Source organism: Phasianus colchicus, chromosome 36, assembly GCF_987193195.1.
Source record: "Phasianus colchicus chromosome 36, bPhaCol1.hap1.1, whole genome shotgun sequence".
NCBI classification, from domain to species: Eukaryota; Metazoa; Chordata; class Aves; order Galliformes; family Phasianidae; genus Phasianus; species Phasianus colchicus.
The window spans coordinates 2,337,302-2,354,494 of NC_143471.1; the positions used below are offsets into that span (position 1 = coordinate 2,337,302).

At 62.0% G+C, this 17,193-nt stretch overlaps 1 protein-coding gene across 1 annotated transcript in view; it reads right to left on the bottom strand.

Moving 5' to 3' along the window:
- The window catches only part of LOC149913589 (lysine-specific demethylase 6B-like), a 48,297-nt gene that overhangs the window by 25,627 nt on the left and 5,477 nt on the right, over nucleotides 1–17,193 (bottom strand). Inside the window, exons 2-3 of the mRNA XM_090129512.1 lie at nucleotides 6,027–6,112; nucleotides 1,045–1,168 (exon numbers count right to left, since the gene is read on the bottom strand). Coding sequence (XP_089985638.1) covers nucleotides 1,045–1,163 — 119 coding nt within the window. The 5' untranslated portion in view covers nucleotides 1,164–1,168; nucleotides 6,027–6,112. The remainder of the gene's footprint in view (nucleotides 1–1,044; nucleotides 1,169–6,026; nucleotides 6,113–17,193) is intronic.

Below are 17,193 nucleotides of genomic sequence, written 5' to 3' on the forward strand. Positions count from 1 at the left end.
CCCCATGTCCCCCTATGTGTCCCTATGGGTCCCCGTGTCCCCCTATGGGTCTCTATGGGTCCCCGTGTCCCCCTATGGGTCCCCATGTCCCCCTATGGGTCCCCATGCGTCCCTATGGGTCCCCGTGTCCCCCTATGGGTCTCTATGGGTCCCCATGTCCCCCTATGGGGTGCTACGGGTCTCTATGGGTCCCAATGTGTCCCTATGGCTCCCCATCCCCCATGGGTCCCTATGGGTCCCCGTCCCCCTATGGGTCCCTATGGGTCCCTATGGGTCTCTATGGGTCCCTATGGGTCCCCATGGGTCCCCGTGTCCCCCTATGGGTCCCTATGGGTCCCTATGGGTCCCCATGGGTCCCCGTGTCCCCCTATGGGTCCCTATGGGTCCCTATGGGTCTCTATGGGTCCCTATGGGCCCCTATGTGTCCCTATGGGTCCCCGTGTCCCCCTATGGGTCCCTATGGGTCCCTATGGGTCCCCATGCATCCCTATGGGTCCCCATGTGTTCCTATGGCTCCTAATCCCCCGTGGGTCTCTATGGGTCCATATGGGTCCCCATGTCCCCCTATGTGTCCCTATGGGTCCCCGTGTCCCCCTATGGGTCTCTATGGGTCCCCGTGTCCCCCTATGGGTCCCTATGGGTCCCCGTGTCCCCCTATGGGTCCCTATGGGTCCCTATGGGTCCCCATGCGTCCCTATGGGTCCCCGTGTCCCCCTATGGGTCTCTATGGGTCCCCATGTCCCCCTATGGGGTGCTACGGGTCTCTATGGGTCCCAATGTGTCCCTATGGCTCCCCATCCCCCATGGGTCCCTATGGGTCCCCGTCCCCCTATGGGTCCATATGGGTCCCCATGTCCCGCTATGGGTCCCTATGGGTCCCCATGTCCCCCTATGCGGCGCTATGGGTCCCTATGAGTCTCTATGGGTCCCTATGGGTCTCTATGGGTCCCTATGGGTCCCTATGGGTCCCCATGCATCCCTATGGGTCCCCATCCCCCATGGGGCGCTATGGGGCGCTATGGGGCGCGGTGGGGCGGCGCTCACCTGTTGTTGGGCAGCCATGGGCGCGTGGGGCAGCCCCAGCCCCCACTGCAGCCGCTGTGCCCCACGGCGAACGCCTCGCGTCCCGCACGGCCCCCCAGCGGCTCCACCGCGCGATGCATCCAGCCTGCCCCATAGAACGGCCCCACATCAGCCCCATAGAACGGCCTGCCCCACAGAACGGCCCCACATCAGCCCCATAGAACTGCCTGCCCCACAGAACGGCCCCACATCAGCCCCATAGAATGGCCTGCCCCACAGAACGGCCCCGTCAGCCCCATAGAACGGCCTGCCCCACAGAACGGCCCCGTCAGCCCCATAGAACGGCCTGCCCCACAGAACGGCCCCGTCAGCCCCATAGAACTGCCTGCCCCATAGAACGGCCTGCCCCACAGAACGGCCCCACATCAGCCCCATAGAACGGCCTGCCCCATAGAACAGCCTGCCCCATAGAACGGCCTGCCCCACAGAACGGCCCCACATCAGCCCCATAGAACGGCCTGCCCCACAGAACGGCCTGCCCCATAGAACTGCCCCGTCAGCCCCATAGAACGGCCTGCCCCATAGAACAGCCTGCCCCACAGAACGGCCCCGTCACCCCATAGAACTGCCTGCCCCATAGAACTGCCTGCCCCATAGAACGGCCTGCCCCATAGAACGGCCCCACATCAGCCCCATAGAACGGCCTGCCCCATAGAACAGCCTGCCCCATAGAACAGCCTGCCCCACAGAACGGCCCCACATCAGCCCCATAGAACGGCCTGCCCCATAGAACGGCCCCGTCAGCCCCATAGAACGGCCTGCCCCATAGAACGGCCCCGTCAGCCCCATAGAACGGCCTGCCCCATAGAACGGCCCCGTCACCCCATAGAACGGCCTGCCCCACAGAACGGCCTGCCCCATAGAACTGCCCCGTCAGCCCCATAGAACGGCCTGCCCCATAGAACAGCCTGCCCCACAGAACGGCCCCGTCACCCCATAGAACGGCCTGCCCCATAGAACAGCCTGCCCCATAGAACGGCCTGCCCCACAGAACGGCCCCACATCAGCCCCATAGAACGGCCTGCCCCACAGAACGGCCCCGTCACCCCATAGAACGGCCTGCCCCACAGAACGGCCCCGTCAGCCCCATAGAACGGCCTGCCCCATAGAACTGCCCCATAGAATGGCCTGCCCCACAGAACGGCCCCGTCAGCCCCATAGAACTGCCCCATAGAACAGCCTGCCCCATAGAACGGCCCCACATCAGCCCCATAGAATGGCCTGCCCCACAGAACGGCCCCGTCAGCCCCATAGAACTGCCTGCCCCATAGAACGGCCCTGTCAGCCCCATAGAACGGCCTGCCCCACAGAACGGCCCCATCAGCCCCATAGAATGGCCTGCCCCATAGAACGGCCTGCCCCACAGAACGGCCTGCCCCACAGAACGGCCCCGTCACCCCATAGAACGGCCTGCCCCATAGAACGGCCTGCCCCACAGAACGGCCCCGTCACCCCATAGAACTGCCCCATAGAACGGCCTGCCCCATAGAACGGCCTGCCCCATAGAACTGCCTGCCCCACAGAACGGCCCCGTCAGCCCCATAGAATGGCCTGCCCCATAGAACGGCCCCACATCAGCCCCATAGAACTGCCTGCCCCACAGAACGGCCCCACATCAGCCCCATAGAACGGCCCCATAGAACGGCCCCGTCAGCCCCATAGAACGGCCTGCCCCATAGAACGGCCCCACATCAGCCCCATAGAACAGCCTGCCCCATAGAACGGCCACGTCACCCCATAGAACGGCCTGCCCCATAGAACGGCCCTGTCACCCCATAGAACGGCCTGCCCCATAGAACGGCCCCATCAGCCCCATAGAACTGCCCCATAGAACGGCCTGCCCCATAGAATGGCCCCGTCAGCCCCATAGAACGGCCCCGTCAGCCCCATAGAACTGCCCCATAGAACTGCCCCATAGAACAGCCCCACATCAGCCCCATAGAACTGCCCCATAGAACTGCCTGCCCCACAGAACAGCCCCGTCACCCCATAGAACGGCCTGCCCCATAGAATGGCCCCGTCAGCCCCATAGAACGGCCTGCCCCACAGAACGGCCCCGTCAGCCCCATAGAACAGCCTGCCCCATAGAACGGCCCCACATCAGCCCCATAGAACGGCCTGCCCCATAGAGCGGCCCCACATCAGCCCCATAGAACTGCCCCATAGAACGGCCCGCCCCATAGAACTGCCCCATACATCAGCCTGCCCCATAGAACTGCCCCATAGAACAGCCCCATAGAATGGCCCCAGTCAGCCCCATAGAACGGCCCGCCCCATAGAAGTGCCCCATAGAAACGATCCAGTCAGCCCCATAGAACAGCCCGCCCCATACAAATGACCCACGTCAGCCCCATAGAACGGCCCCACTTCAGCCCCATAGAAATGACCCATGTCAGCCCCATAGAACTGCCCCATAGAATGGCCCCACATGTCAGCCCCATAGAACGGCCCCAGACATCAGCCCGCCCCACACCCCCCTCCCACTACCCCACACCACCCCACATCCCCCCCCACGACCCCATATCCCCCCTCATCACCCCACATCCCCCCAAATCCCCCCATATCCCCCCCCACGACCCCATATCCCCCCACACCACCCCATATCACCCCACAGGACCCCATATCCCCCCACATCACCCCATATCCCCCCATATCCCCCCACTGCTCCCCCCCACGACCCCATATCCCCCCTCATCACCCCATATCCCCCCATATCCCCCCACTGCTCCCCCCCACGACCCCATATCCCCCCACATCCCCCCATACCCCCCCACACCACCCCACATCCCCCCCCACGACCCCACATCCCCCCCCACGACCCCATATCCCCCCTCATCACCCCATATCCCCCCAAATCCCCCCATATCCAACCCAGGCCCCCCCCCACGACCCCACATCCCCCCACATCCCCCCACATCACCCCATATTCCCCCCCAGCCCCACATCTCACCCCATAGAGCCCCATAAGCTGCCCCCCATCCCCCCTGCCCCACATCTCCCCCCATAGCGCCCCATAAGCTGCCCCACACCCCCCCAGCCCCACATCTCCCCCCATAGCGCCCCATAGGCTGCTCTACATCCCTCCAGCCCCACATCTCCCCCCATAGCGCCCCATAAGCTGCCCCACATCCCTCCCAGCCCCATAAGCTGCCCCACATCCCCCCAGCCCCACATCTCCCCCCATAGCGCCCCATAAGCTTTCCCACATCCCTCCCAGCCCCATAAGCTGCCCCACATCCCCTCCCCCAGGCTGCCCCACACCCCCCCAGCCCCACATCTCCCCCCATAGCGCCCCATAAGCTGCCCCACACCCCCCAGCCCCCCCTCACCACTTCTGCGGTGCCGGACGTCTCCGTCCCCCCGGGCTCAGAGCTGCATGCGCCTGAAACAGGGGGAGATGTGGGGCAGCCTATGGGGCTGGGGGGATGTGGGGCAGCTTAGGGGGCGCTATGGGGTGAGATGTGGGGTTGGAGGGATGTGGGGCAGCTTATGGGGCGCTATGGGGGGAGATGTGGGGCTGGGGGGATGTGGGGCAGCTTATGGGGCTGGGGGGATGTGGGGCAGCTTAGGGGGCGCTATGGGGGGAGATGTGGGGCTGGGGGGACGTGGGGCAGCTTATGGGGCTGGGGGGATGTGGGGCAGCCTATGGGGCGCTATGGGGGGAGATGTGGGGCTGGGGGGATGTGGGGCAGCTTATGGGGCTGGGGGGATGTGGGGCAGCCTATGGGGCGCTATGGGGGGAGATGTGGGGCTGGGGGGATGTGGGGCAGCTTATGGGGCGCTATAGGGGGAGATGTGGGGCTGGGGGGATGTGGGGCAGCTTAGGGGGCGCTATGGGGGCAGATGTGGGGCTGGGAGGGTGTGGGGCAGCTTATGGGACGCTATGGGGGGATGTGGGGCAGCCTATGGGGCACTGTGGATCCCTATGGGGCGTCTATGGGGCAGCTATGGGGCACTGTGTGTCTCTATGGGGCAGCGGGGGTCCCTATGGGGCAGCTATGGGGTTCTCTATGGGGTGCTATGGGGCGCTATGGCTCTCTATGGGGCGCTATGGGGTGCTACAGTTCTCTATGGGGCGCTATGGGGCGCTATGGCTCTCTATGGGGCGCTATGGTTCTCTATGGGGCGCTATGGAGCGCTATGGTTCTCTATGGGGTGCTATGGTTCTCTATGGGGCGCTATGGGGCGCTATGGGGCTCTATGGTTCTCTATGGGGCGCTATGGGGTGTTATGGTTGTCTATGGGGTGCTATGGGGCACTATAGGGTGCTATGGGGCGCTATGGGGCGCTATGGGGCACTATGGGGTTCTATGGTTCTCTATGGGGCGCTATGGGGCTCTATGGGGCGCTATGGGGTGCTATGGGGCGTTATGGGGCGCTATGGTTCTCTATGGGGCGCTATGGGGCGCTATGGTTCTCTATGGGGTGCTATGGGGCGCTATGGTTCTCTATGGGGTGCTATGGGGCCCTATGCTTCTCTATGGGGCACTATGGGGCGCTATGCTTCTCTATGGGGCACTATGGGGCGCTATGGTTCTCTATGGGGTGCTATGGGGCGCTATGGTTCTCTATGGGGCGCTATGGGGTGCTATGGGGTGCAATAGTTCTCTATGGGGCGCTATGGTTCTCTATGGGGCGCTATGGGGTGCTATGGGGCGCAATAGTTCTCTATGGGGCGCTATGGTTCTCTATGGGGCGCTATGGTTCTCTATGGGGCGCTATGGGGTGCTATGGGGCACAATAGTTCTCTATGGGGCGCTATGGTTCTCTATGGGGCGCTATGGGGCACTATGGGGCGCTATGGGGCGCTATGGTTCTCTATGGGGCACTATGGGGCGCAGCGCTGTGGGGCAGGGCAGGGACAGAAATGGTCACGTGGTGCCGCAGGCCCCGCCCCCTCCTTTAGGCCCCGCCCCCTCCCCCTCCTGGCCACGCCCCCTCACCTCTCCAGCGACGCTCTGCAGGAGCGCAGCCAATCACAGCACGGCTCTCGGCCGGCAGCCAATCATCGTCCTGCTCCCGGCTCAGCCTGCGGGTGGCAGCCAATGGGAGAGCGGTCAGCGCAGCGGTGGCCAATGGGGAGCGGCCGATGTAAGAGGGACGCTGGAGGTGTGGGGCAGGAGCTATAGGGCAGCTGTGGGGCAGAGCTGTGGGGAAGGAGCTGTGGGGCAGAGCTGTGGGGCAGAGCTGTGGGGCAGAGCTGTGGGGCAGAGCTATAGGGCAGAGCTGTGGGGCAGGCGATGTGGGGCTGGAGCTGTGGGACTGGAGCTATAGGGCAGAGCTGTGGGGCTGAGCTGTGGGGCAGAGCCGTGGGGCTGGAGCAGTGGGGCAGGCGATGTGGGGCAGGAGCTGTAGGGCAGAGCTGTGGGGCAGGAGCTACAGGGCAGAGCTGTGGGGCTGGAGCTGTGGGGCAGAGCTGTGGGGCAGAGCTGTGGGGCAGGAGCTGTAGGGCAGAGCTGTGGGGCAGGAGCTATAGGGCTGAGCTGTGGGGCTGGAGCTGTGGGGCAGAGCTGTGGGGCAGGAGCTGTGGGGCAGAGCTGTGGGGCTGAGCTGTGGGGCTGGAGCTGTAGGGCAGGAGATGTGGGGCAGGCAATGTGGGGCAGGAGCTGTAGGGCAGAGCCGTGGGGCTGAGCTGTGGGGCAGAGCTGTGAGGCAGGAGCTGTGGGGCAGCGATGTGGGGCAGCGATGTGGGGCAGAGCTGTGGGGCTGGAGCTGTGAGGCAGCGATGTGGGGCAGAGCTGTGGGGCTGGAGCGATGTGGGGCTGGAGCTGTGGGGCTGGAGCTCTAGGGCAGAGCTGTGGGGCTGGAGCTGTGGGGCAGAGCTGTGGGGCAGAGCCGTGGGGCAGAGCCGTGGGGCAGAGCTGTGAGGCAGGAGCTGTGGGGCAGCGATGTGGGGCAGAGCTGTGGGGCTGGAGCTGTGGGGCAGCGATGTGGGGCAGAGCTGTGGGGCTGGAGCTGTGGGGCTGGAGCTGTGGGGCAGGAGCTGTGGGGCAGAGCTGTGGGGCAGAGCTGTGGGGCTGGAGCTGTGGGGCAGGAGCTGTAGGGCAGAGCTGTGGGGCAGAGCTGTGGGGCTGGAGCTGTGGGGCAGGAGCTGTGGGGCAGAGCTGTGGGGCAGGCAATGTGGGGCAGGCAATGTGGGGCTGGAGCTGTGGGGCAGGAGCTCTAGGGCAGAGCTGTGGGGCTGAGCTGTGGGGCAGGAGCTGTGAGGCAGAGCTGTGGGGCAGAGCTGTGGGGCAGAGCTGTGGGGCAGGCGATGTGGGGCTGGAGCTGTGGGGCAGAGCTGTGGGGCAGAGCTGTGAGGCAGGAGCTGTAGGGCAGAGCTGTGGGGCAGAGCTGTGGGGCTGGAGCTGTGGGGCAGAGCTGTAGGGCAGAGCTGTGGGGCAGAGCTGTGGGGCAGAGCTGTGGGGCAGGCGGTGTGGGGCTGGAGCTGTGGGGCAGAGCTGTGGGGCTGGAGCTGTGGGGCAGGAGCTATAGGGCAGAGCTGTGGGGCAGAGCTGTAGGGCAGAGCTGTGGGGCAGAGCTGTGGGGCAGAGCTGTGGGGCTGGAGCTGTAGGGCAGAGCTGTGGGGCAGGTGATGTGGGGCTGGAGCTGTGGGGCAGAGCTGTGAGGCAGAGCTGTAGGGCAGAGCTGTGGGGCAGAGCTGTGGGGCTGGAGCTGTGGGGCTGGAGCTCTAGGGCAGGAGCTGTGGGGCAGAGCTGTGGGGCAGAGCTGTGGGGCAGGCAATGTGGGGCTGAGCTGTGGGGCTGGAGCTGTGGGGCAGAGCTGTGGGGCAGGAGCTATAGGGCAGAGCTGTGGGGCAGGCGATGTGGGGCTGGAGATGTGGGGCAGGAGCTGTGGGGCAGAGCTGTGGGGCAGGCAATGTGGGGCAGGCAATGTGGGGCTGGAGCTGTGGGGCAGAGCCGTGGGGCAGAGCTGTGGGGCAGAGCTGTGGGGCTGGAGCTGTGGGGCAGAGCTGTGGGGCAGGAGCTGTGGGGCAGAGCTGTGGGGCAGGCAATGTGGGGCTGAGCTGTGGGGCTGGAGCTGTGGGGCAGAGCTGTGGGGCAGGAGCTATAGGGCAGAGCTGTGGGGCAGAGCCGTGGGGCAGAGCTGTGGGGCAGGCGATGTGGGGCAGGCGATGTGGGGCAGAGCTGTGGGGCAGAGCTGTGGGGCAGGTGATGTGGGGCAGAGCCGTGGGGCAGAGCTGTGGGGCAGAGCTGTGGGGCAGAGTTGTGGGGCAGAGCTGTGGGGCAGGCGATGTGGGGCGGAAGCCGTGGGGCGGAGGTGGGGGATTTCGGTGCGGCGGAAAGCGGGGGTGGGGGTGGGGGGGGGTGGGGGGGGGTGCGGAAACCGCGGGGGAAAACGGGGGGAAAATCCGCACCGCCGGAGCCGCCACACGGCGCCGCCCCACAGCGACACACGGCGACACATGGGGACCCATAGCGACACACGGCGACACATAGCGACACATGGGGACACATGGGGACCCACGGCTGCCCCATAGAGACCCATAGAAACACACAGAGACCCCACAGGGACCCATAGCGACCCATGGCTGCCCTATAGAGAGCCATAGAGACCCATAGGGACACATAGGAACCCACAGAGACCCATGGAGACCCATAGGGACCCACAGGGACCCATAAGGACCCACGGCTGCCCCACAGAGACCCATAGGGACCCACAAGGACCCACAGAGACCCATAGGGACACATAGGGACACATAGGGACCCATGGCTGCCCCATAGAGACACACAGAGACCCATAGGGACCCACAGGGACCCATAGGGACACATAGGGACCCATAGGGACACATAGGGACCCACGGCTGCCCCATAGAGACCCATAGGGACCCATGGCTGCCCCATAGAGACCCATAGAGACCCATAGGGACCCATAGGGATCCATAAGGACACATAGGGACCCATGGCTGCCCCATAGAGATCAATAGAGACCCATAGGAACCCACAGAGACCCATAGAGACCCATAGGGACCCATAGGGACCCACAGGGACCCACAGGGATGCACTGAGCCCCATAGGGACCCATAAAGACCCATAGGGACCCATAGAGACCCATAGAGACCCATAGGGACCCACAGGGACCCACAGGGACACATAGGGACCCACGGCTGACCCATAGAGACCCATAGGGACACATAGGGACTCACAAGGACCCATAGGGACACATAGGGACCCATGGCTGCCCCATAGAGACCCACAGAAACACACAGAGACCCATAGGGACCCATAGGGACACATGGCTGCCCCATAGAGACCCATAGGGACACATAGGGACCCATGGCTGCCCCATAGAGACCCACAGAAACACACAGAGACCCATAGGGACCCATAGGGACACATGGCTGCCCCATAGAGACCCATAGGAACACATAGGGACCCACAGGGACCCATGGCTGCCCCATAGAGACCCATAGGGAGCCACAGGGACCCATAGGGACACATAGGGACCCATAGAGACCCATAGAGACCCATAGGGACCCATGGCTGCCCCATAGAGACCCATAGGGACCCATAGGGACACATGGCTGCCCCATAGAGACCCATAGGGACACATAGGGACCCATGCCTGCCCCATAGAGACCCACAGAAACACACAGAGACCCATAGGGACCCATAGGGACACATGGCTGCCCCATAGAGACCCATAGGAACACATAGGGACCCACAGGGACCCATGGCTGCCCCATAGAGACCCATAGGGAGCCACAGGGACCCATAGGGACACATAGGGACCCATAGAGACCCATAGAGACCCATAGGGACCCATGGCTGCCCCATAGAGACCCATAGGGACCCATAGGGACACATGGCTGCCCCATAGAGACCCATAGGGACACATAGGGACCCATGCCTGCCCCATAGAGACCCACAGAAACACACAGAGACCCATAGGGACCCATAGGGACACATGGCTGCCCCATAGAGACCCACAGAGACCCATAGGGACCCACAAAGACCCATGGCTGCCCCATAGAGACCCATAGGGAGCCACAGGGACCCATAGGGACACATAGGGACCCCATAGGGACCCACAGAGACCCACGGCTGCCCCATAGAGACCCACAGCTGCCCCACAGATGCACACCGCCCCATAGGTGCCCCACAGCTGCCCCATAGAGACGCACACTGCCCCATAGAGACACACACTGCCCCATAGCTGCCCCATAGCTGCCCCATAGAGACACACAGCACCCCACAGGTGCCCCATAGGTGCCCCATAGGGACACACTCTGCCCCATAGAGACCCACAGCGCCCCATAGCTGCCCCATAGAGATGCATGCTGTCCCATAGAGACACACACTGCCCCATAGCTGCCCCACAGCCGCCCCATAGAGACACACAGCGCCCCATAGGTGCCCCATAGGTGCCCCATAGGGACCCACACCACCCCATAGAGACGCACACCGCCCCACAGCTGCCCCATAGGGACCCACAACGCCCCATAGGGACCCACACTGCCCCACAGCTACCCCATGGAGATGCATACCGCCCCATAGCTGCCCCATAGAGACACACACTGCCCCATAGAGACACACACAACCCCATAGCTGCCCCATAGAGACGCATACTGCCCCATAGCTGCCCCATAGCTGCCCCATAGAGACGCACACTGCCCCATAGCTGCCCCATAGGGACCCACAGCACCCCATGGAGATGCACACTGCCCCATAGGTGCCCCATAGCTGCCCCATAGAGACCCACAGCGCCCCATAGAGACGCACACTGCCCCATAGGTGCCCCATAGCTGCCCCATAGAGACACACACTGCCCCATAGAGACACATAGCACCCCATAGGTGCCCCACAGCTGCCCCATAGGGACCCACAGCACCCTATAGGGACCCACACCCCCCCACAGGTGCCCCATAGCTGCCCCATAGCTGCCCCACAGACACGCACACTGCCCCATAGAGACACACACAACCCCACAGCTGCCCCATAGAGACGCATACTGCCCCATAACTGCCCCATAGAGATACACAGCACCCCATAGTTGCCCCATAGCTGCCCCATAGAGACGCACGCTGCCCCATAGAGACACACACTGCCCCATAACTGCCCCATAGAGATACACAGCACCCCATAGGTGCCCCATAGCTGCCCCATAGAGACACACACTGCCCCATAGAGACGCACACCACCCCATAGCTGCCCCATAGAGACGCACACTGCCCCATAGCTGCCCCATAGAGACACACACTGCCCCATAGAGACACACACAACCCCACAGCTGCCCCATAGAGACGCATACTGCCCCATAGGTGCCCCATAGGTGCCCCATAGAGACCCACAGCACCCCACAGCTGCCCCATAGCTGCCCCATAGGGACCCACAGCACCCCATGGAGATGCACACTGCCCCATAGGTGCCCCACAGAGACGCACAGTGCCCCATAGAGACGCACACTGCCCCATAGCTGCCCCATAGGGACCCACAGCACCCCATGGAGATGCACACTGCCCCATAGGTGCCCCAAAGCTGCCCCATAGAGAAACACACTGCCCCATAGAGACGCACACTGCCCCATAGCTGCCCCACAGCTGCCCCATAGGGACCCACAGCACCCTATAGGGACCCACCCCACCCCACAGGTGCCCCATAGCTGCCCCATAGCTGCCCCACAGACACGCACACTGCCCCATAGAGACACACACAACCCCACAGCTGCCCCATAGAGACGCATACTGCCCCATAACTGCCCCATAGAGACACACAGCACCCCATAGTTGCCCCATAGCTGCCCCATAGAGACGCACACTGCCCCATAGAGACGCACACTGCCCCATAGCTGCCCCATAGGGACCCACAGCACCCCATGGAGATGCACACTGCCCCATAGGTGCCCCACAGCTGCCCCATAGAGACGCACACTGCCCCATAGGGACCCAAACTGCCCCATAGGTGCCCTATAGCTGCTGCATAGGGACCCACGCTGCCCCATAGCTGCCCCATAGAGATGCACACCGCCCCATAGGTGCCCCATAGCTGCCCCATAGAGACTCCCCCCCATCACACAGACACATGTACACACACACATGTACACACGTGTACACACACACACGTACACACACGTGTACACTCACACACGTGTACACTCACACACACACACATGTACACACACACGTGTACACACACGTGTACACACACATACACAGACACATCCACACACACACACGTAGACATGAACTCACACACACGTCTGCATACACATGTAGACACACACATGTACACACACACACGTACACACACACACGTGTACACACACGTACACACACACACCTACACACACACATAGACGTGGACTCACACACACACGTGCACACACACACACATGTGTACACACACGCACGTAGACATGGACTCACACACACATGTACACGCACACGTGTACTCACACACGTGTACACACACACACGTACACACACATGTGTACTCACACACACGTGTACTCACACGCACGTAGACATGGAGTCACACACACACGTACACACACGTACTCACACACGTGTACTCACACACACGTACACACGTGTACTCACACATGTACACACACATCCACACACATGTACACACGTACTCACACGCATGTACTCACACACACACACATACATGTACACACGTGTACTCACACACGTGTACACACACGTACACACACACACATGCACTCACACACGTGTACTCACACGCACACACACACACATGCACTCACACACATCCACACACATGTACACACGTACTCACACACATGCACTCACACACACGCACACGTACATACATGTACACACGTACTCACACACATACACACACATATGTACACACATGTACTCACACACATGAACACACACATGAACACACACGTACACACACGTACACACATGTACACGCATGTACACACACATGAACACACACGTGAACACATGTATACACACACGAACACACACACCTACACACACCTACACACATGTACACACGTGTACACACACACGTACACACATGTACACACACATGTATACACACATGTACTCACACACACACATGTACACACACACACGTGCACTCACACTCATGCACACATACACACATGTACACACACATGCACATACACACACACACACATGTTTTACACGTTTCCCCCCCAGCCCCCATCCCAGCCGTGCCCCATGTCCCCGCACACGTGTGTTGTTGCCGTGTTGTGTCCCTGCACACGCGTGTTATGCCGTGTTTGTCCCCGCACACACGTGTTGTGTCCCCCACACACGTGTTGTTGCCATGTTGTGTCCCCAGACACGCATGTTGTTGCCATGTTGTGTCCCCCCACACACGTGTTGTGCCGTGTTGTGTCCCCACACACGCGTGTTATGCCATGTTGTGTCCCCGCATACGCGTGTTATGCCATGTTGTGTCCCCGCACACGCATGTCGTTGCTGTGTTGTGTCCCCGCACACGCGTGTTGTGCCGTGTCGTGTCCCCGCGCACGCGTGTTGTGCTGTGCTGCATCCCCGCACACGCGTGTTATGCCGTGTTGTGTCCCCACACACGTGTTGTTGCCATGTTGTGTCCCCCCACACGCGTGTCGTTGCTGTGTTGTGTCCGCACACACGCGTGTTGTGCCAAGTTTCGCCCCCAGACACGCGTGTCGTTGCCATGTTCTGTCCCCGCACACGCATGTTGTTGCCGTGTCCCCGTGGCGGGGGGTTGGGGTAAGGTGGGGGGATATGGGGGGATATGGGTGGGATTGTAGGGGGTTATGGGGGGGGTTGGGGGGATATGGGGGATATGGGGTAACATGGGGGGCTTGGGGGGGATTTGGGGGGATATGGGGGGTATGGGGGGATATGGGGTAACATGGGGGGGATATGGGGGGGATATGGGGTAACATGGGGGGGATACGGGGGGGTTATGGGGGGTTTGGGGGGATATGGGGGGTATGGGGGGATATGGGGTAAGATGGGGGGTTACGGAGGGATATGGGGGGATATGGGGTAAGATGGGGGTGTTATGGGGGGATATGGGGTAACATGGGGGGGATTTGGGGGGGTTATGGGAGGTTTGGGGGGGATTTGGGGGGATATGGGGGGTATGGGGGGATATGGGGTAAGATGGGGTAACATGGGGGGGATATGGGGTAACATGGGGGGTTATGGGGAGATATGGGGTAACATGGGGGGATATGGGGGGGATATGGGGTAAGATGGGGTAAGATGGGGGGGATATGGGGTAACATGGGGCGGATATGGGGGGGTTATGGGGGATTTGGGGGGATATGGGGGGTATGGGGGGATATGGGGTAAGATGGGGGGGATATGGGGGGGTTATGGGGGGTTTGGGGGGGATTTGGGGGGGTTATGGGGGGTTATGGGGGATTTGGGGGGATATGGGGGGTATGGGGGGATATGGGGTAAGATGGGGTAACATGGGGGGGATATGGGGTAACATGGGGGGTTATGGGGAGATATGGGGTAACATGGGGGGATATGGGGGGGATATGGGGTAAGATGGGGTAAGATGGGGGGGATATGGGGTAACATGGGGCGGATATGGGGGGGTTATGGGGGATTTGGGGGGATATGGGGGGTATGGGGGGATATGGGGTAAGATGGGGGGGATATGGGGGGGTTATGGGGGGTTTGGGGGGGATTTGGGGGGGTTATGGGGGGTTATGGGGGATTTGGGGGGATATGGGGGGTATGGGGGGATATGGGGTAAGATGGGGGGTTACGGAGGGATATGGGGGGATATGGGGAAAGATGGGGGGGATATGGGGGGGTTATGGGGGGTTTGGGGGGGATACGGGGGGGTTATGGGGGGTTTGGGGGGGATTTGGGGGGATATGGGGAGGTTACGGGGGGGTTATGGGGGATATGGGGGGATATGGGGTAACATGGGGGGATATGGGGGGATATGGGGTAAGATGGGGTAAGATGGGGGGGATATAGGGTAAGATGGGGGGGTTATGGGGGGATATGGGGTAACATGGGGGGGATATGGGGGGTTATGAGGAAGTTATGGGGGATATGGGGGGATATGGGGAGGTTACGCGGGGGTTATGGGGGCTATGGTGGGATGTGGGGGGTATGGGGTAATGGGGGGCTTATGGAGGGGATATGGGGGGATATGGGGTAAGATGGGGGGGATATGGGGGGGGTATGGGGTGTTATGGGGTAAGATGGGGGGTTATGGGGGGGAGATGGGGGGATGTGGGGGGGTTATGGGGGGGTTATGGGGGATATGGGGTAAGATGGGGGGGATATGGGGGGGATATGGGGGGGTTATGGGGGGGTTATGGGGGGGTTATGGGGGGTTATGGGGGGGTATGGGGGGTATGGGGTAAGATGGGGGGTTATGGGGGGATGTGGGGGGATATGGGGAAAGATGGGGGGGATATGGGGGGGTTATGGGGGGTTTGGGGGGGATTTGGGGGGATATGGGGAGGTTACGGGGGGGTTATGGGGGATATGGGGGGATATGGGGTAACATGGGGGGATATGGGGGGGATATGGGGGGATATGGGGTAAGATGGGGTAAGATGGGGGGGATATAGGGTAAGATGGGGGGGTTATGGGGGGATATGGGGTAACATGGGGGGGATATGGGGGGTTATGAGGAAGTTATGGGGGATATGGGGGGATATGGGGAGGTTACGGGGGGGTTATGGGGGCTATGGTGGGATGTGGGGGGTATGGGGTAATGGGGGGCTTATGGAGGGGATATGGGGGGATATGGGGGATATGGGGTAAGATGGGGGGGATATGGGGGGGGTATGGGGTGTTATGGGGTAAGATGGGGGGTTATGGGGGGGCATGGGGTAAGATGGGGGATATGGGGTAAGTTGGGGGGTACAGGGGGATATGGGGGGGTTATGGGGGGTTATGGGGGGATATGGGGGGTATGGGGTAAGATGGGGGGTTATGGGGGGGTAGGGAGGGATATGGAGTAAGATGGGGGGTTATGGGGGGATGTGGGGGGATGTGGGGGGGTATGGGGGGGTATGGGGTAAGATGGGGGGTTATGGGGGGATGTGGGGGGATGTGGGGGGGTATGGGGGGGTATGGGGGGGCTATGGGGATATGGGGTAAGATGGGGGGATATGGGGGGTTATGGGGGGTTTTGGGGGGATATGGGGGTATGGGGAGATATGGGGTAAGATGGGGGGATATGGGGTAAGATGGGGGGGTTATGGGGGATATCGGCGGATATGGGGGGGATGTGGGGGGATATGGGGGGGATTATGAGGGACACAGGGAAGAGGGGATGTGGGGACATGGGGGGACATGGGGGGGACACAGGGACGTGGGAATGGGGGGACATGGGGACACAGGAGGACATGGGGACATGGGGACACAGGGAAGAGGGGATGTGGGGACATGGGGGGACACAGGAGGGGGACATGGGGACATGGGAATGGGGGGACATGGGGACATGGGGACAGGAGGATGAGGAGATGTGGGGACATGGGGACGTGGGGGGACATGGGGACAGTAGGACACGGGAATGAGGGGACATGGGGACACGGGGATGAAGGGACATGGGGGGACACAGGAGGGGGACATGGGGACATGGGGACACATGGGGACACAGGGAAGAGGGGACATGGGGACACATGGGGACACATGGGGACACATGGGGACAGGGGGGACATAGGGATGAGGGGACATGGGGGGACATGGGGACATGGGGGGACACAGGAGGGGGACATGGGGACATGGGAATGGGGGGACATGGGGACACGGGGGGACAAGAGGATGAGGGGACATGGGGACATAGAGGACATAAGGGGACATGAGGGGACATGGGGGGACACAGGAGGGGGACATGGGGGCACAGGGGGACATGGGGACACAGGGAAGAGGGGATGTGGGGACATGGGGGGACACAGGGACGTGGGAATGGGGGGACATGGGGACACAGGGGGACAAGAGGATGAGGGGACATGGGGACAGAGAGGACATAAGGGGACATGAGGGGACATGGGGACATAGAGAACATAAGGGGACACGGGGACACGGGGGGACATGGGGACACGGGGGGCACAGGAGGGGACATCAGGAGATGGAAGGACATGGGGACAGGGAGGGACACAGGAGGGGGACGTGGGGGGGACACTGAGGGA